This window comes from Talpa europaea, assembly GCF_964194135.1.
Source record: "Talpa europaea genome assembly, chromosome: 7".
Lineage (NCBI taxonomy): Eukaryota > Metazoa > Chordata > Mammalia > Eulipotyphla > Talpidae > Talpa > Talpa europaea.
The window spans coordinates 136420103-136439040 of NC_140074.1; the positions used below are offsets into that span (position 1 = coordinate 136420103).

Genomic DNA, 18938 nt, shown 5'->3' on the forward strand with positions numbered 1-18938 from the left:
GCGGCCGGGGGCGGGGCGCGCTCGCACTGCGCCTGCGCGCCGGGCTCCGTCGCCCGGGCAACGCGCGCCGCGCGCCGCGCCCGCCGGGTCTCGCGGGAATGACCGGCGCGCGCTCCCGGCCCCGCCCCGCCCGCCGGCCGCGTCCCCGGGCGGGTCCGGCGGCGCGCGCCCGCGGGGGCCCCGGAGGGCTCGGGCGGAGGCGCCGCCGGGGGCCGTTCCGCGGCGGGGCGGGACGGGACGGGACGGGCGTGGGGGGCCCGCGGGAGGGCCTGGGGAGGGCGCCCCCGGCCGCGACCCCGCTCCTGAGCTCCGCGCGCCCCGGAGGCCGGGCCCGGGCGTCCAGCCTCGCCTGCCAGCGTCCGTCCCGCGCTCCGGGAGTGAAGCCCGGAGGGGCCGGCCGGTGCCGGGGGCGCAGGAGGGCCCGCAGGGCGGCCTGGCGCGCTGGGGCTCGTCCCCGGCAGCGGGCGCTGGGCCTGGAGCCGGGCAGGAGGGGCGGCAGGCGGTCCACTCCGTGCTGCTGGCCCCTGGCCTGGGCACGTCGGTCCGGGTGGGCCTCGGTGTACCCTGGGCGTGACTTAAGAGCCCGAGGCCGGGACTTCAGTCCTGGCGGCCAGGCTGACCCTGACTCCCGCCGCCGTCCGTGCCCCCACTTACCCATGCAGGTGGCAGCTCACGCCCTAAGGGGTCCTGTGGGGGCACAGCATGCTGGCCGCCCCCCAGCACGCCAGGCCTGCCACTGGCCAGTCCACAGCTGGCCCCAGCCCCACACAGAGCTGGGCTCACCACCCGCCGTGGGGAAGGGGCCGGGAATCAGAAGCCACCCTGGCAGATGCCACCTCCTTATCCCCACCTCCTTTGCGCCCCTCCAACTCCACACATGCACTGGGCTTCGCGTCTAGGTGGACCGTTGGGTACGAGGCCCTGCAGCAAGGCAGACCTCGGCCCAGGCCCCCGTGACCCCCCTCCCGGGGCACCACCATCGCCTGGGTGCTCCCCATGCCCTACAGATGCCCAGTCCAGCTCCTTCCTCCCACGTCCGCATGCACGTGTTCGTGTGTGTGCAGGCACATGCACACATGCACACGTCTGCCCTCTAGCTCAGGGGCTGTTGATGAACAAGTGTGAGCACTCGGCCCATGAAGGGTCCTGACCCTCGCAGCTCCTCTGACCGCATGATGGTTAATTTTATTTATTCTTAATATTTATTTTATGAAGGTAAGTTCTGTTTTGTTTTCTTTTTGTGTAGATCTGGGGTGCAGGCCAGAGGTGCAAGGGTGAGAGGACCCACCAGAGACAGAGCAGGGAACAGAACAGGGGGATCCACTGAAATGCACTGCTGAGGGAGCAGTGGGGAGATGGGAGAGGGCTGCTGCGCCCTGTGGGTCACTTCCTGGCCGGGGATGGACTCAGCCACCGCGGTGACAGCCTGACACGACCCCCATCACTCGGAGGCCCAGTGATGGTTAATTTTCCTTTTTTTTTTTTTTTTTAAGATTTACTTATGCGTACAAGAGCTGGGGGCACAGGCCAGAGATGTGGGGGTGAGAGGATTCACCAGAGACAGAGCGGGGCGCAGAACAGGCAGACTGACTGAAATACACTCCTCATGGGAGCAGCGGGGGAGACAGGAGAGGTCTGCTGCGCCATGTGGTTTCTCCCTGGCCAGCCAGGGATTGAACTTGTGCTGCAGAGGCTGCAGACAGCTTCATGGTGCAGTGCTTAACCCCCTTGCGCCCTCAGGGAGGCCCGATAGTTAATTTTCTACGTCAGCTTGATGGGGGCTTGGGCCGCCCAGGTGTTTGGTCAAAGATCATTCTGGGCACCAGTAAAGCAACACTCGGGCATCGGGTAGACGAGCAGGTGGGCGCCACATGGTCGGGCCTCATCCAGTCAGCTGCAGGCGAGCGCAGAAGCCCACCTTCCCGTGCAGAAACCCGCCTTCAGGCGTCCCGGGCCCCACCCCCAGCCGGCGCCTTTGAGCTGACATGTCCACTCCCTCTGGCCGGGGCTGGTAGCCACCCGCAGGCAGACCCGCTGGGCTCCTCCCGCCAGTCAGCACTTGCAAACCAACCTCTTCCTGGTGCAGCTCTCTTCAGCATTGTCACACTCTCGCCAGCCACCGCACCCGAGTCCAGCCCCATCCACACCCACTGTGCCTGTGGGACCATGCAGGGCGCATGTCCTCTCACTGGCTCTCTGGGCAGCCCTGAGGACCTCTCCCTACAGCTGGCACCGCCCCTGCCCCGCCCCTGCGCTAGGAGACCAGGGCTCCCACTCACAAAGCCTGGGGGCCTGGGCAGGCCCCTCCCAATGAGCGCCCAGCCCAGCCTCCCTCAGGACCACGGCCTCTGGGCTGGTGCCTCGGGAGCCCCCACAGGGCCAGCGCCCCCGGCCTGCAGTGCTGCTTGCCACCAGCACACTCTGCTGCGGGGGCCCCGTGGGGCAGGTGGGGCTCCCTCCACGTGTGCCCACAAAGTGAGAAGTCGGGGTGCTGGGGCTGGAATCTGATGTATTTACCAAGAGGCACAGGAGAGAGGGGCAGCGCCTGCGGCCGGGCGGGGGAGACGGCTGGAGTGTGCTGGGTCGTGGCTTCGGAAGTTCAAGTGTCTGACGGGCCCTTTCCTCAAAGGCCAAGGGGCCCCGGGGTGGTCAGATGCTGGTGAGAGCCGGGTCCCCTGGGTGCCAGGGACCCTCGTGTCCTTCCCTGGGGAGGTGGCTTCTCCGGGCAGGGCAGGCAGAGGCTGGTGGGGCGCGGCCCCCTCCTGGGCCGGCGGATGTCAGGTGTTCATCTCTGCGCTCAGGAAGCGGCCGAGCCCTGAGCCCGCTGGTCTGGGCCGTGGCACCCAGGCTCGGAGCTGGAGGGAGGCGGCCCCGCAGAGCTTTGAGGGCGGAGGAAGAGGGTGGAGGGTGGACAGTCTGGCTGACGCGGGGAGGACCCCGGTGGGAAGTGACGGACCCCTGGGGTGGGCACAGCCGCGGGCAGTGGGGCACCCTGTGGGGTCGAGGGTCAGAGGCGCGAGGCCCCGAGAGCAGCAGCAGCAGGGCCGGTGGGCTCGACGCCCCAGTCCTTCTGGCCTGCTGGGCCAGGCCTCAGGGGGGCAGCTTGGCATGGCCAGAGGGGGCCAGTGAGGCTCCCGGAGGGGAGTCCAGCTTCACCTTGTCCAGGACGGTCTTCTTGATGGCCGCTGGAGAGACCTCCTCCTGGTCAGCCATGGCCTGCAGCTCCCTGCGGGGCAGCGAGGACAGTTGGCTGCAGGGGTCTTCCCCGTTAGAGCCCACGCACCAGCAGCGCCAAGGGGGGTGGCCCTGACCCCCCACCTGTGGATGCTGCCCCCCCCCAGTCCAAGCTGACTGATCCGCCAGTGTGGACGCTGGGCCCCCCGGCTGGGCCCCACACCAGTGCCGCGGGGGTCCTCCCCGCTGTGGGAGGCAGCCCTCACTCTGCCCCATGAGGGCCCTAGGCCCAGCTGGGCCAGGAGGGACGGGGGCCCACCGGGTGCGGGTGCAGGAGGCCTGCACGGCGTCGATGAGCAGCGAGCGGAAGCCCCCGCGCTCCAGCACGTGCAGGGCGTGGACGGTGGCCCCGCCGGGGGAGCAGACGTTGTCCTTGAGCTGGCTCGGATGCTGTTCTGAGTCCAGCAGCATCTTGGCGGCCCCCTGCAGCCAGAGAGGGGGGCCGTTGGCTTGGGTGGCACCCACCGCCCTGCGGGGCTCTGCCCCACCTGCTGTCTCTACCCGTCTGCGACCTGGCGGGGAGGCCCCCAGGGCATCATGAAAACACTGACCAGCAGGGCCTGGGCCCCCAGGCGAACTGCCAGGCGCCTCGGAAGCCCCATCTTCACTCCACCATCAGCCAGGGCGTCCAGGGCCATGAAAGCCTGCGGGGAGAGGGCTCATGAGCGCTGGCCTTCCTCCCGCACAGGGTGGGGCCCAGCAGTGCGGGCGGCCGGGTGGGGAGGGGGGGCAGTGGGGGCGGACGGGGGGGGCAGGGAGGCCGCCCCAGGCTCACATAGGCAGGGCCGCTGCCACTGAGCCCGGTGACCACGTTGATCAGGTCCTCCTCCACCTCCGCACAGAAGCCCACGCTGCCCAGGAGCTGCTCCAGGAGCCGGCCGTCTTCCACCTGGGCGTGGGTGCCCGTGGCGTAGACCGTGGCGCCCTCCCGCACCGCCACGGGCGTGTTGGTCATGCAGCGGATGACTTTGGGGGCTGGCTGGAACGCCGCCAGCTTCTGGACGGGAGATCAGCGCCAGCGCCACCCCGCAGGGCCCCAGCTCCGGTGAGCTTGCCGCCCCCGCAGCCGAGCACCCGGTGGCCAGAGGGTGGCGGCCCCGGCGCCCCTAGCACGCGCCACCCCCGCCGGCACCCACCTTCTCGATGGAGCGGATGGTGACGCCGGCCGCGCAGGACACCACGACGTGCCGGGCCTGGACGTCGGCGCCGATCTCGTCCAGGATGAAGGGGATGATGTGCGGCTTCACCGCCAGGAAGAGCACGTCGCTGTGCTGCACCGTCTCTTTGTTGTGGGGTGTCAGGTTCACCCCCATCTTCTGCAGGGAGCACCAAGGCTGCTCAGCCTGCCCCGCCTCCCCCCACATAGGCCGGCCCAGAGGCTGCCGCCCCGTGGGGCTGTGTTAATGAGAGCCCGGTCGCCCCTGCCCCCGTTCTGCCCCCCGTGCTCCCGTTGGGGGTCCTCCCGGGGGAGACCCAGGCCAGCACGCCCCGCCACCAGCTGCACCCACACTGTCTCCCAGGTCTGAGAGCTGAGCGCGGGCCGACAGCACCCCGGGAGGGCGGGAGACACTCGGCCTGGGGCCGCCTCTCACCGCTGCGCTGGGCTCTCCAGGGCAGGGCTCTGGCTGCCCCCCATCCCTGAGCAGGCCCCACCTACCCTGAGGGCAGAAACCGTGGCAAGGTCCATGTCCGGGCAGCTGGCCGTTATCCTGTGAGCGGCCAGGACGCCTGTGGGGACAGAGCTCCTCCCTCACCACCAGCCCTGGCCTCCCGCCCCAGCCCCAGAAGAGTGGAACCTCCGCCGGCCAGGACGAGGCCGCAGTCTGGGCCGTGGGCCCCCAAGTTCTGGCTTTCTCTTTCTCCAAGGGCTCAGGTGGGCCTGTCCCGGCCCCCTCAGCAGCCCCACATGCAGGGGGTAAAGGGTGCCCCCCGCCCCCGCAACCGAGGGCGCCCACCTGCAGCTGTGAAGCCCCTGGCCAGGGCAAAGGCCAGCTGGCCAGCCCCGATGAAGCCCACGCTCATGGTGTCCGGCGCCCGGCTGGCAGCTGGCGCCCGCAGGATCCGGCCAGGAAGCTAGGTGGGCAGTGCCAGGCGCCCCGCCGGCCGCTCGGTGGATCTTTCTCCTGCCCTGGACGCCCGTCCTGCTGCGCTCGCCGCTTGGAGCCCCGCGGCCCCGCCCCTCCCGCGCCCCGGCCAATGCGCGCGGCCGCAGCCGGCCAAGGGGGGGCGCACCCCGCGCCGGGAGGTTGCATCATCCGCTCACCGTGGCCGTCCCCGCCGCAGGCCGGGGCCCCCAGCACCCCTCCCGGGCTCGCGAGACCCCGCCTTCTGGATCCCTGGGACCCCAACCTCCGGGACCATCAAGAACCGCCATCCCTGAGACCCCCGACTCTGGACCCCCTCCCTCCAGGGTCTGCACCCCCAGGCCCCGGCCTGTGGACACCGCCGGCCTGTGTTCCCTGGGCAGAGGGCGCCCAGGGAGGCTTGCGGGGGCGAGGCTGCCACGTGGACACCAGCCGCCTCTGTTCTCAGACAAATGGGGTACAGCGTTCTGTCCCCCACGTCCCCTCCAGACAGCGCCTTCGCCAGTGCCTTGTCGCCTGTTCCCAAGCGGAGGCGGGCTTGGAAACAACTGGCCGGAGTAGCCGGCCAGCACTGTATTTTGGCACACTCAGGTCTGGGGGAGCCGGTGGGGAGGCCCGGCAGCCCCTCTTCCCCTGGGGCCCTCCTGGGAGACCCCCGGCTGGGGCGGGCACTTGGGCGCAAAGACAGTCCTGGCGGCTCTCTGGCCCCCAGGTTGTTCCGCAGGGTCTGTGAGTCTGAGCCTGGGTTTCCGGGGCAAAGCTGCACTGCCCCCCAGGCCCGTGCTAGGCTGTCTGGGGGTCCAGCCTGTGTGCGGGTGGCGGCCGGCAGCGAGGGCAGGGCGGCGGCGGGCAGAGACCCCAGCTGCATCCCTCTGGGAGGCCCAGGCACTCAGGGGCCCCTGGGCCAGCGCAGGAACATGCAGGGTGGACGCAGGCCCAGGCCCCCCAATGCCCCCAGGGTCCAGGATGCCCTTCAGGGGCGGCCCAGACTGCAGCCCACAACCTGGGTGCTGCCCTGCGTCCCCGCTGCGGTCAGAGCAGAGCCTGCTGTCACACTGGGCTGCTTCGAGGGAAGGACAAATCACTTCTCTCTCCCGCTCAGGACCCTTAACGGGGAGAGTGGACGGCCACCAGGGGTGGATGGCCACTGGACAGTGGGGAAAAGGGGCGCTGCAGGCAGATACTCTGGCCAGTGTTTGGCCGGAGAAGGAAGGCCAGTCCCTGGGAGCTGAGGGCACGTGGCCATGGCCGCAGGCCCCCGGTCCTGCCCTCTCTCCAATAGCGTGGCCTCTGGACACCAAACCAGAAGCACCACCCCCTGCAAGTAAAGGACAGTGAGCAGACCAGCTGGTCCTGTGGGCTGGCTCCCCGGAGGGCAGGCTGGGCCCTGGCCTCCCCTCTGCTCAGCAGGCCAGCCCCGGGCCCTCTGGGGAGGCCGTGTCACAGCAGCCCTGCCCAGGGCCCCAGAGTTGCAAGCGTGGCACCCACCCTGGCCTGCCCCTCCTCCAGAGACTGCCCCCAGCTCCCAGGGCCCTGGCGCCCCCACAGCCACCTCCACTCCCATTAGGGCCTGCAGGGGCAGCCACAGGTGCGGGCGACCACCCACGGGGCAGAGACGGCTGGCCAGAGCCAGGGACAGGTCAGCACTGGCATTTATTTCCCGCACAAGGGCCTGGGCCACAGAGCTGTGCTCAGGGCGCGGGGGCCGCCCAGCCTGGGCTCTTGCGCAGGAGAACGGCTGGAGCTCGCCGGCTGGTTGTCGGGTGGCTGGCTTGTGGGCCCTGGCCGCCCCCTGGCCTCCCAGGTCCACGCAGGCACTGCAGGAGCGGGCCGGGCCAGGGCCTGGCGGGACCCGGCTTCTCCGGGGGCCCTGTCGCTTCCTCTGCCCCGGAACTGTCCCTTCTTGAGTTCGTAGGTTATTGGCCCAGAAGCAGCCCCAGGCGCCTCCTGACCCCTAGTCTTGGTGTCCCCTCCACAAAAACTCTTGCCTATCATGCGTCACACTGACCGCTCAGACTCGGGGAGGCCTGGGATGGACAGTGGCAGGGACAGAGGCGGGTGAGCGGTACAAGGGGGAGGCAGATGCGGGAGAGGCGGGCGCCCGGAGGGGGACAGAAGAGGCAGGCTCGAGGGGGGGGCCCGCGCCGGCCTGCATGTGCCCTGTCCTCCGTCCCCTCCCCCTAGGGCTCTGGGGCGCTGAGCTGGCCCTCCGTTGCCCCTGCCGCCCACTCCCCTGGGGCCTGGGTTCCGCTCACCCTTGAGGTCCCGGAGCCCCCGGAAGCGGCTCAGGTGACCGGCCGCTGCCTGCCAGGCTAAAGGGCGGCCACGAAGCGGATCCGCTGGGAGTAGGCGAGGTCAGCCACGTAGAGCAGCAGGTTGACGTAGGTGAAGATGGCCACCACCAGCTGGCTGTCCCAGGCGCAGTCTCCGGCCCGACAGTTGGGGGGCCGCCGGGGCTCGCCGTACTTGGGGTCGAAGCAGAAGACTGGCCAGGTGACGGCGGCGCTGAGGTAGAGCAGCACGGCCAGGAAGGTGTACACCACCACCAGCCGCTCGAACGGGCAGCCCAGGCCCCCCGTGTGGCCCAGCACGCTCAGGGCCACCACGGCCACCGTGGCCAGGAAGCACAGGCTGTAGACGGCCACGCACCACTGGGTGGCCACGTAGCGCCCGTAGCGGCTGTCATGGATCAGCGCCCCGAAGATGATGCAGGCCACGAAGGCCTGGACGATCTTGAGGAGCCCCGACATGGTGGCCATGTAGCTGGCCACCTGGCCGGGCCGGGCCCGGGTCAGGGCCACCTCGACGGCGTAGGCCAGGAAGAGCAGCCCGGCGAAGACGCTGGCGGCCAGGCGGAAGTCCCTGGCTGTGCAGCCGGCCGGCTCGGGCGGGCAGTCCAGCCGCGTGAAGTACAGCGGGTAGATGACGGCGGCCGTGGCGGACAGCAGCGTGGCCAGCATGGCGAAGGCCGCCGTGAAGTTGCCCCAGGACAGGCGCAGACAGCTGTGCAGCCGGGTGAACTCACAGGCCACCACCAGGCCCGAGAGGGCGAAACAGAAGCCCCAAGCGGCCATGCAGAAGGTGCCCTGCGCGCCCTCGAAGCCCCCCCGGTGGGCCACCAGGCTGAAGGTGGCACAGCCGAAGAGCAGCTGCAGCGCCCGGGCCGTGCCCACCGGGGATGCCACGGCCTCCAGGTGCAGGTACCCCCCCCCGGGGGGCTCCATGGTGCTGCCCATCCGGCGGCTGGCCTCACGGTCCCCGCAGAGCAGCGCCCCCAGCCCCTGTCCCGTCCGGGCCTCCGGCAGCCGCCCGCAGCAGCGGCGACCGCGACGCGGGTGACATTGCAGCAGGCAGCCGCTCGGCGCCTGTGCGGGGAGGGCTGGGCCCCCGCCTCGCGCTATAAATAGGCGCCTGCTCTGCGCCTGGGGACAGGGCCTGCGTGCTTGTCCCCAGCCGGGGACACCTGACCGCCTCCCGGCCCAGCCCCTGCCAGGAGGGAGCCCCTGGCCGGCCGCCCCGCCCCCACCCAGCAGACTGGCTCGTGGCCTGGGGGAGGGGTCCAGAGCACTGAGCTGTGGGGTCCCCGGCTCAAGAAGGCCAGGTCCTGTGCAGGGGAGCAGGGGAGGGGCACAGGGAGATGGGGGTCCCCCAGAGCTCCCTGGGGGCAGTGTGGTTTGGAGTGGGCTGTGCCATGGGAGGGTGGGGGAGCTGCCCCAGCACCAGCCCCCACCCCGCCCCCACCCCGCCCTGGCCCTGCCCTGGGGGTCGGGTGTTTCTTGGCCAGACGTTTATCTGTCCCTCCTTGACTTGTCGAACCTAGAAAAACTTGTCTCTCATTTTTTGGTTAAAACACAATAATTGGAGGGTTTCTGCAAATGAGAAAATGTCCGACACCCCACGCAGTGGCCACCTTGGCCGACCGGTAAACCCACCCGGGGCCAGCCACTGGCCAGGGATCGAGCTCAGGCCCCAGCGACAGCCTGAGACTGACCCTCAGGGGCTGTCCTCCCCTGAGACTGACCCCCAGGCCACGGGAGGCCCCTGCACATCAGCTTTACCCTCGGGCTTGCCCTAAACAGGGTCTGTTTTCGCTCCTTGTCAGTGTTCCCCCCACCTCCCCGCGCCCATGTCAGCTCTTCTGCCTGCTCCACCCGTGCTCCTGGGCCTGTCCTCTCAGACGAGAGCGGAGAGGCCATGGCGCTGTCATGGCCGTGCTCTCACACGAGTGCCGCCCCCTGGAGTGCTCCAGACCCGCTGCCCAGGGCGCTGGCCGTCCTGTGCCAGGGGGCCCTGAGGTCCAGGGCGTAGTCTTTGCCCCCTACTGACCCATGTTTCCATTCCCTAGACTTGCCCTGCCGGAGCTGAGAACTGCCCTGCAGGCCGGTGGCCCTGCTGGTGGCAGTGGGCTCTGCCAGGCTTTGGGGGGTGTCTGCTGCAGAAAGGAAGCAAGGGCATGAGAGCGGAATGGGGTGCTGGGGGAGTGACCTCGGAGGACACGGAGCCTGCCCAGAGAGGCGCTGGGCACGGGCAGGAGGGCAGGTGCTCAGGAGATCCAGGGGTGGCCAGAGCTGCGGAGGGACGGCAAGCGGTGGCTGCGGTGCCCTGAGGGCAGCTGCTGAGACAAAAGGCTGCCACGCGGGTCCTGCCCAGGCCTGCGTCTCCCCATGAGGGGGATCTTCCGACAGCCCCAAGCCCGGGCACAGGGTCAGCCCGAGACCCTGCTACATCTCTGGCCCCCAGAGGCCCAGCTGCCCCATTTGGGGGGCCCCGAGGGATGACTGCTGACTTGGGCTGCTCCTTCTTCAGGCCTCCCAGGAGGGTCGGGGCAGAGCTGCCAGGCAACGGTGAGCTCCCAAGGAGAGGGGGCCGGGAGGCCCCAAAGGGCCCAACTGCCTGGGAAGGTTTCCCTGGGAGGAGGGCGCCCCATGCTGAGCCCCACAGGTCACGGGTGGTGCTGTGTGTGGGGGAGATATTAGCTTGGTAGGCTGGAAGCAGGCGGTCCCGTGGGCACCCGACTTGTGGGGGCCGCAGGATTTCACCCAAGGAACAGCCCTCCCCACGTTGGTGACAGTGACCGGGAGGCTGGCTCTTGGCAGGACCGGGGACAGGACGAGCCCAGGCACGCAGGAGGCGGCTCCGGCCGACCAGGGCGCCCCCAGGCAACACGCTCCCCCCCTGCCCTCACTGCTGCCCGCCCGGGCCACGCCCCGCGGCTTCCGAGGCCGCGTGGAACTGCAGCAGGCTCTGGGAGAAGCGAGGGCCCCCCTGAGCGGCCGTGGTGCCCGGATGACACCGCACCCTTGGGTGCTGCCCCGTGCCTCCCGGTCAAACCCAGGGCTGCCAGAGGTGTGGGCGGTGCCAGGTGGACCCGGGCCTGGGAGCGAGGGTGGCGGCCTCTGAGACCTCGCCCCGCTGGCTGGAGGCACAGCCAACCAGGTCCCCCCTCCACCCCCCAGCCCCACTGCAACTGCCCGTTGTTTAAAACAAAAAGAATGTTCCAAAATGTTACCATTGATCATATATTTCTTGATTATTTCATATTTAAAAAATTAAAGTAATAAAAAAGTCACTTCATAAAATAATACAAAAGGGTGGGAGAGGCTGGCGCGGGCGGGCGGGCGGGCGGGCGTCCAGACACGGCCCTGCCAGGGGGACTAGCCCCCGCTGCTCAGCAGCCCCAGCAGCTTGCTGGGCTCCAGGCCCTGCTGCTGGGCCACCGTCTGCACGTCGAAGCCCATGTGCATGAGGAACTGGGCCACGTTCATCTCCTGCCCCGTGAGCTGGTCGCGGATGGTGGGGCAGGAGGGGTTGCAGTGGGGCCAGGGGCAGCTGTCCACCAGGTGCACGGGGCAGCCCTTCAGGGGGGCCTTGCCGGCCCTGTGGCCCTCATGCAGACTTCTGTCCCAGCAGTGCAGCGCCCGGGGCAGCGAGGTCCCCTTCACCTGGACGTCTGTCCAGTGGCTGCAGACGAAACCCAGGTGAGGGCCGGCGGAGGTGGCCACCGCACAGCAGGTGGCTCCCCGCCACGGGGAGCCTCTCTACGGAGGCGGGGCGGGCGAGCGGCCGGCAGGGCAGTCTAGGCGACACTGACCTTCGGATGATGATCTCGTGAGAGAGGCAGGCGGGGGCGAAGCTGGCCCTGTGGGGGGATGTGGACGCTGTGGGCCCACACCCCTGCCCCACCCGCTGCTCCGCCAGCCCCGGCCCCCGGCCCCACCAGCCTGCTCCCCGTTCCCTGCTCCTTGGGTCCCCTGCTGCCTCCTCCCGGCAGGCAGCCCGGCAGGGGAGAGGGAGTGTTTGGCTCGTGTCAAATCTGAGCAGAGGCGCGGGGACTCCTACACCCCACTGGCCGCACCCATGGGCCCTCTGCCAGGACCCACTGCACCGGACAGGCCCATGTCTGCAGGGGCCACACCGGCGGGCCCGGGGGTGTGGGCCAGTGGTGACCACACGTGCCCCCAGGACAGAGCCGGGAGGGTCCCACTGCCCACCCCACTCGCCCCTACATGGTCTCACTGGCCCCGCCCAGGTCACAGGGCTGGCACTGCTGTGGCCCCTCTCCAGGCTGCCTCCCCCCACGCCGGGCCGTGCCAGGGCCCCTGTGCGTGCCTGGCTCCTCAGCTTGGCCCTGGGCCTGCAGCCTTGCCAGGGCCCGGCTGGTGTCCGGCTCCGGCCCCACCGCCCCCGCCGGCCCTGCGCCTGCCCGGCCGCGTCCACTCACGGCACGTCCTTGAGCGTGTGCCTCAGCTCGCGGCCCAGGCTCTGGATGTACAGCCACTGGGCCTCCTGCACCGGCTGCCCCGCCAGGTGCGCGTTGTCCACGGTCAGCTGGGCCTCGTCAAACAGCCACTGCACCACGAACACCGGGCCTGGGGGTGCGGGGCCCTGAGGGTGCGGCGGGGCCTGCCCCCGCCCGCGGCCCGCCGGCTCCCCCCCACCCCGTGTCTGCCCCCCACCGCCGCGGGGCCCCCGCAACCCGGCGCGGCACCCCGGCGCGGGGCTGGCAGCGTGGGCCCAGCGCCAAGCAGGGTGCAGCCGAGGCGCCCCCCTGGAGACCGAGCGCCCGTCGGCAGCGGGAGGGGGCACCCCGGGCAAGGGAGGGCCGCGGCCTCCCGCCGGCCGCGGGTCGGGCAGCTGCCCTCGGGCGGGCTTCGCAGCGGGCGCGGGGCAGCCCCGGGGCCACTCACAGCGCAGGGTCGGGAAGACCTTGTAGCCGAAGAAGCAGTTCCACTCGTCGCCCTCCTTGAAGCGGCGCCGGCAGCGCTCCGGGACCACCCCGTTCCAGTACCTGGGCCGCGGCGCAGGTTAGGCGGCCCCGGCGCCCCGCCCCGCCCGCCCGCCCGGCGCCGCGCACCTGATGCCCCGGCGGATGGCCTCGGTGGGCGCGCAGGTGACGGTGTCCACGCAGTCCGTGCGGCGGTACTGCTTGTTGTCCAGGAACCAGCCCGAGTCGGCCAGGCCCCGCACCTGGATGGCGGGGTAGCCCAGCCCCTCCAGCTGCTCGGCCACGCGGTCCACGTTCAGCAGCACCCCTGTGCCCCCGGCGCTGCGGGAGGGGAGACCGGGTGGCCGGAGGGACGCTTGCCCCCCAGCCCCAGGCACGCCGGGCACTGCCCGCTCCCCACAGCCGGGCGCAAGGCTCCGGGCTCGAGGTCAGGCCATCCTGCTGCCTCCCGCGCTCCCTGCCCGTCCCTCTCTCGCTCTCTGCCTCAGTCTCCCTACGGAAAAGGAAGATGGGCTACCGGCCCAGTCCCCTTGGGCCGTCTACAGATGTCCCCGGGGTGCCCAGCACCTGCTGGGCGTCGTGACCAACGAGGCGTTCCTGCCCGCCCGGCCCTGGGCCCTGAGAGGCTGTGCGGGCCCACAGGCCCGGCAACTCCCCGGACCCTGCACACGGCCGGCAAGCCCCAGTGTCCTCCGAGCCCTGCTGAGCCCCGCCGGGGGTGCCCGTGATGCGGCTGCTGCCCAGGCTCGGCCCCTCCTCTCCCTCCACCCCCTCTGCCACCCTCCGCCTGGGCTCAGCCCCAGTCCCGCACGCCCACACAGGCCTCCCCCAGCCCTGCCCGGCCCACCTGCTCCCCGCCAGCAGCAGCACCTTGGCGCCGCCCAGCCCTCTGTCCAGCAGCTCCCGGACCACCTCCTGGATGATGAGGGCGCCCATGAAGGCGTACTCGTCTGTGGGGAGAGGGGTGCTGAGCTGCATGCGGCCCCCACCCCCGTGGGGACACCGGGGTCGGTGGGGCCTGCGGACGGCCCCAGGCTGGGGGAGGCCGAGGAGGCAGGTCCCTGGCTGCTGCGCCCCTTCCCGGAGCACCCGGAGCGAGGACCCTGCGGGGCCAGCAGGGGTGCGGGAGGCCTGTCCGGGCTGCCCTCCCCGGCTGGCCCTCCCCCGCCGGGCTGGGCACTCACTCTTCTCAGGCTTGGGGGACGCCCCGCTCCAGACGTCGCTGGAGCAGTAGGGGATGAAGCTGCAACGCAAGACGCGTGGGTTGCCTCTGGTGCCCGCCAGGACCCCGCGCCCTCCAGCCGCGCCGCCTTACACCATGTTGGCGTTCCACCAGTGCGGGTTCTCCTCGGGCTGGGAGGACAGGATCCCCGTGCCTGCAGGGGGACAGGGCTGTGGGCCCTCTGCTGGGGGCGCCGGCCGGGGCTGCAGGGCGCTGTGGGGCGCGGGGCCGCTGGTGGCCGGGGAGGTGGCAGGACAGGCCCCTCGCCCCAGAAGGCACTCGGCGAGGATGCCCAGCCAGGCTGCTCACCCCCCGCCCCGGTGCGCTGACCCGGGGTGCGCCGCGCAAGGAGCCGCCCGGGGGTGCCCCCCAAGGAGTGGAGGCAGAGGCCGGACTTCCACAGGCACTGGCGGGGGGGGGGGGCGCCGAGGGGTGCTGACCTGTGCGGGTGCGCGGCCAGTCTCGGGAGCTCATGAGGCGCGGCACGGAGTCGAAGCGCGCGGCGCAGCTCTCCGGGCTGAAGCAGTACCAGCCGCCTGCGGGCACAGCGGTCAGGCCCGGCGCGGGGGCCCGGGGCCCCGCCCGCCCCGCCGCGCGGACACGCACCTTCGAGGAAGAGCAGCCAGCGCCGGCTGCCCCGGGACTCCTTCAGGTAGTAGCTGCAAGGGCGCCCCGTGAGCCGGCCGCGCGCGGGGGGGGGGGGGGGTCGCGCCACCTGTCGCGGGGCGCGCCGCGGCCTCACGGGGGCGCAGGCGGCCGGTGCCGAGCGCGGGCGCGGCGGTCCCGGGAGGGGGCGCTCGCGCGGAGGCCGGGCCGCGCCGGGGGAGGCGGCGCGGAAAATCCCCGCGGCCCGCCCCGCGCGGGCCCCGCGGCCACCTCGCGCCGGCCGGGGCGTCTCGGGCGGCCTCGCCCCGGGGACCCGCCGCGGCGCTCCGAGGGCGCGCGGGGGGCGGGGGGCGCGCGGGGGGCAGGGGGCGCGGGGGGAGCGGGGGGCGGGGCGGGGGCGCGGGCGCAGCGGGCGGGGCCGCCGCGCCCCCCGAGCCGCCCCGCCGGCCGCGGCCCCGGCCTCGCGCGCGCCGCGCCTCTGCGCCCCGCCGGCCTCCGCGCGCCTCCGCGCCCTCCCCGACGGGCCGGGCCGGGGCGGCGGGGGGGCGGCCGGTCTCGCCCCGCGCCCCGCGCCCCGCGCCCCGCGGAGCCGCCTCCCGCCGGAGCCCGCGGGCGCCCGGCCGCCGGGGCCGGAGGGCCGGAGTCCGGGCCGGGCGCGGCCGGAGCGGCCCCCGCGCGCCGAGCCGCCGTCGGGGCCTCCGCGCGCGGCGCCTCGCCGAGCCGAGGGCGCCCTTCCCGGCCGCGGCCGGCGCGCTCCGGCGGGGCCGGGCCTTACCCGGCGGGGCTGCCGTCGTTGCAGGTCACCGAGGCGTTGGCCAGGAGGTGCAGGCGCAGGTCCTCGTCCAGCTGCTGCGCCGAGCAGGGGTACAGGGACTGCGCCAGGCTCTTGACCTGCGCCATGAAGCTGTCCATGTTGCCCTCCACGGCCGTGAAGTCCAGCGGGAAGCTCTCCACGGGCTGCGCGGCGGCCGGCGCCGGCTCGGCCCGCGGCGGGGGCGGCTGCTGGCCCCGGCGCCGCCAGCCCTTCCTGCCCGCGCCGCCCCCGGCCCCGTGCAGCAGGCCCAGCAGCAGCAGCAGCAGCGCGCGCACCCCCGCGCCCATGGCCGCGCCGCCGGCCGCCTGCGGAGAGCGCGGCCTGAGAGGGGCGCCGGCCGGGGCGCCCCCGGCGGGGCCTGCGCGGAGGCGCGCGGCTGGGCGTCGAGGCGCGGCGGGCGCCGTGGCCTCCGCGCTCGGCTCGCGCGGCCGGGAGGGCAGCGCAGGGTCTGGGCGCGCCGGCTCGGGCCGCGCCAATGAGCGGCGGGGGCCGGGCGGGGCGTAGTTTGCGGGGGCCGCCGGCCGGGGCGTTAGATGTGCCGCCGCCCGGCCGCGGGGAGGGGGCGCCCGCCGCGCTCTTGGCGGAGGCAGCGCCTTTTCTTCCCAAACCGCAAGCCTGACGGAGGGGCCTGGACTCCCCGCCGCGGCCGCCGGAGGCGCTCCCGGCCCGGCTCCGTGGGGGGCAGCGCGGCCCGGCGGCCCCGGCGGCTCCATTCACCGCGGGCCAGCGCGGCGCCGCCGAGGCCGCCCCGCCCGCCCGGCCCCCCCGGCCCCCCGGCCCCCCCCGCCCCCGGCGGCCCCGCCCGGCCCCCCGGCCCCCCCCGCCCCCGGCGGCCCCGCCCGGCCCCCCCCCCCCGGCCCCCGGCGGCGGGCAGGGGCGCGGGGCCGCGGGACGCCGCCGGGCGGGTCCGCGCGGGGGGCGCTCGGCCAGGGGCGCACGCCGGGCGCTCGCGCTCACCTGAGCCTCGGGGCTCCCCGGACCCCGCGGGCGGCCCGGACCCCGGCCCCGCCCCCGCCCCGCCCCCCCGCCCGGGCCCGGACCCCGCGCTCACCGCCGCCGGCCCGGCTGCTCGCAGTGGCCCGCCCGGCGCCGTCCGCCCGCGCCCGCCGGCTCGGCGGCGCTGCCCCCCTGGCGCTGGCGCGGGGCCGCCGGACTTTTCTCCCGCCGGGCCGCGGATCAAAGCGGCGCGGACACAGGGCTCCGCGCGAGGGCCCCCGAGGACGCACAGGTGTGGCCGGCCGGCGCCCCAGCCCCGGGAGGGCCCCGCGCGCGCCCGGCCACCGCGGGGAGCGCCTGGCCCGGCCCCTGGACAGGCCCGGGACGCGCTGGCGGCGGGGGCGGGGCCCCCGCGGCGGGGGGGGGTCCTCTCGCGCTGGGCGCCGCGGCAGGGGGCTCGAGCCCAGCGGGGGACCCCCAAGAACCCTCTCTCCTGCCTCAGAGGCAGGGCCAGGTCGGAAGGTGGCGCAGCCCGGCCACCGCCCCCGCACCCCCTCCCCTGCACCCCTCCCAGGCACAGAGTGAGGTTCCTTGGCAGAAACAACGCCGGGAGGGGCAGGTGTTTGCTTAGGAGGTTCCTGCTCCGGAGGGAGGTGGGGAGACAAAAGGGAGAAAAGCATCCACTCGCCCTCCACACACACCCGGGGGGGCCTCCCGCACACCCCTGCCGCCGGGACAGGACACCACACCCACTTTAAAGACAGGCCTTGTCTTTGGGGACTGAGGCTCAGGCCCGGGGCAGGGCTTACTGAGCGCACCCCGCCTTAGCTTCGCCCCCGCGGGGTGCAGGGCCCGCGTGGTCTGGCTGCCCCAGCCGCGCCCCTGCACAGGCCCGGCAGGTGGGTCCACACCAGCCGGCAGAGGCCACCAGACAGGGTCCTGGGGCACTGGGCGCTGAACGTGCAGGCGCAGGGAGCGTGCAGGGGTGCAGGGTCAGCACTGGAGGCCAGCTTGGGCGGGCCCCGGTGCTGAGTGGCCAGGCCAGGTGACAAGCCCCATGCCCTGGCCGCCGTGGCCGCTTCCCTGATGAGGGCAACAGAGAAGCTGGTGGGCGAGTCAAGTGCGTGCTGCGTGGGGGCCCCACGCCTCCCCCGCTGTGCCCCACTTACAGGCCTCGCGGGGGAAGGTGCCAGGGGCAGGGCCTGTGACGCGGCCCCAGGGTCTGGCCCACACCCGGGGCTGCTGCCTCTAGAGGAGGCTGCGCCAGGCCCCTGGCGGGCACACGCTCCTGACAGCCAGATACCGAGGCTGACCCGGCCCAGGGACGCTGGGGCAGTGAGGACCCTGCAGGGGCTGCTGGGGACGGAGCCAGTGGGCGCCAGGGGCTGCGTCAGGTGAGCTGGCACCCACTGCAGTGGCCCCAGAATTCAGTCACTCTTGCTTATTCCACGCCAGTGCGGGAGGGAAGGGGGCCCAGCCCACGTCCCCAGGTGCCCCAGCGAGTTGCTGCTGGCCTCACTCTGCACTGCACCGCACCCCCACCCCTGCCCCTGCACCGCCCACCCCCCCTACGGGGCTCCCCCCCCCACTGTGCTGCCCCAGGACCAGCTTTCCCTGCGCTCAGCAGCCCCTCCCCTTGAGTTTTCAGTTCCCAACCTGGGGTCTGGATTCTTGGGCAGGGCCTGCTCCCAGGCTGCCCCTGGCCCACCGGGCGCTGGGGCTCTGGGTGAGCAGTAGTGGGCCAGGTGCCCCTCACCCCCACCAGGACAGCGGCAGGGAGAAACAAGCGCGGTGAGGGGCACGGCTGGGGAAGGGGCACCATGGGGCAGCCGCTACGCAAAGCAGATCGGTGGTTCCTCAGAAAACTGCAGTCCTCAGGTCACCCAGTAATTCCGTCCCCAGGCATGTGCTTGAAAGACCCCAAAACTCGAGCACTCAAGACGCTTTGTTCACGGCCACAGGGGCTGAGGAACTAGCCACCGAGCAGGAGACGGGTGGGGCCCAGATCCTCGGAGGAATACTACTCAGCCCTGAACAAGGACAAGCTCCGGCTCGTGACACTCAGCGAGGGGCTGTGCGCCAAGCGGAGTGCCCACTGGCGAGTGCGGGTTTCCTGGGGCCGGGGCACGTCCCACCTGGCGGGGTGGCGCTCGCCCAGCGCCAGGAGCGAGACATCTGGACTGCTGCACTTGGTAATGGCTGCTTTATACCAAATGTGATGTTACTTCCATAAAAATTATTAACCCCCCAAATCAACACCTGATTTTTACAAAATAAAAAAGCCATCACCGAAACCCAGAACAGGGCCGGCGGGTTGGTGGGTGCATGACACGGGCAGGTGAGCAGAGAGCTTGGTGCACGGGGCGGGGGCGGCGGCAGCACACCTGCACCCTCCCACCCCGCCACGGCCATGGCCTAGCGGAGGGCTCTCTGCCTGTGCCAGCTGCAGGGGAGGCTGGGAAGGGGCCACTGGGGCCTGCTTCAGGAGGGGCGGGGCTGGATAAGGGGTGGGGATAGGCAGGAGGAAGGTGCAGGGGGGGAGCCAAGGTCCCGAAGGGCAGAGAGGTGACCAGCGGGTGTCACAGTCCAGGCACCTCCCGAAGACAAGCACTGGGCCCTGGGGCAGGTGTGGGGCTCAGACTGGCCAAGGGGCCCTGGCAGGGAGTGGCACCGGCCCTCACCTGGGGCCATGAGCACTGGGCCCTGGGGCAGGTGTGGGGCTCAGACTGGCCAAGGGGCCCTGGCAGGGAGTGGCACCGGCCCTCACCTGGGGCCATGCGAGCTCCCACATGGGGTAACCTGGCCCGAAGGCAGGGG

At 72.3% G+C, this 18938-nt stretch overlaps 3 protein-coding genes across 5 annotated transcripts; all 3 read right to left on the bottom strand.

Annotated features, from left to right (window-relative positions):
- Nucleotides 1-2504: 2504 nt before the first annotated feature.
- Nucleotides 2505-5306, bottom strand: PYCR1 (pyrroline-5-carboxylate reductase 1). 3 transcript variants are annotated; one of them, XM_084238359.1, is made up of 7 exons: nt 5190-5306; nt 4892-4962; nt 4371-4550; nt 4010-4231; nt 3786-3878; nt 3494-3657; nt 2505-3226 (listed from the first exon to the last, which is right to left on the bottom strand). In XM_084238359.1, the coding sequence occupies exons 1-7, from the start codon at nt 5254-5256 to the stop codon at nt 3091-3093; spliced, it is 933 nt and encodes a 310-aa protein (XP_084094485.1). In that variant the 5' UTR covers nt 5257-5306; the 3' UTR covers nt 2505-3090. The 3 variants fall into 3 exon arrangements, with proteins under 3 accessions (XP_084094485.1, XP_084094487.1, XP_084094486.1); XM_084238361.1 differs by lacking the exon at nt 4010-4231; XM_084238360.1 differs by lacking the exon at nt 3786-3878.
- Nucleotides 5307-7607: 2301 nt separating this feature from the next.
- Nucleotides 7608-8554, bottom strand: MYADML2 (myeloid associated differentiation marker like 2; the record flags this gene model as incomplete). Its single annotated transcript, XM_084238358.1, has 1 exon — nt 7608-8554. The coding sequence occupies one exon, from the start codon at nt 8552-8554 to the stop codon at nt 7631-7633; it is 924 nt and encodes a 307-aa protein (XP_084094484.1). The 3' UTR covers nt 7608-7630.
- Nucleotides 8555-10972: 2418 nt separating this feature from the next.
- NOTUM (notum, palmitoleoyl-protein carboxylesterase) lies at nt 10973-15472 on the bottom strand (the record flags this gene model as incomplete). Its single annotated transcript, XM_084238334.1, has 11 exons — nt 10973-11279; nt 11410-11457; nt 12040-12187; nt 12506-12606; nt 12673-12864; nt 13391-13493; nt 13728-13786; nt 13859-13919; nt 14206-14301; nt 14372-14424; nt 15147-15472. The coding sequence occupies 11 exons, from the start codon at nt 15470-15472 to the stop codon at nt 10973-10975; spliced, it is 1494 nt and encodes a 497-aa protein (XP_084094460.1).
- Between the last annotated feature and the right edge of the window lie 3466 nt (nt 15473-18938).

Coding starts and splice junctions, on each gene's coding strand:
- PYCR1 (XM_084238359.1), bottom strand. CDS start 5,256: ATGAGCGTGGGCTTCATCGGGGCTGGCCAGCTGGCCTTTGCCCTGGCC. Junction 4,963..5,189: donor CAGGGGCTTCACAGCTGCAG/GTGGGCGCCCTC, acceptor CTGTCCCCACAG/GCGTCCTGGCCGCTCACAGG. Junction 4,551..4,891: donor CCACGGTTTCTGCCCTCAGG/GTAGGTGGGGCC, acceptor TGCTCCCTGCAG/AAGATGGGGGTGAACCTGAC.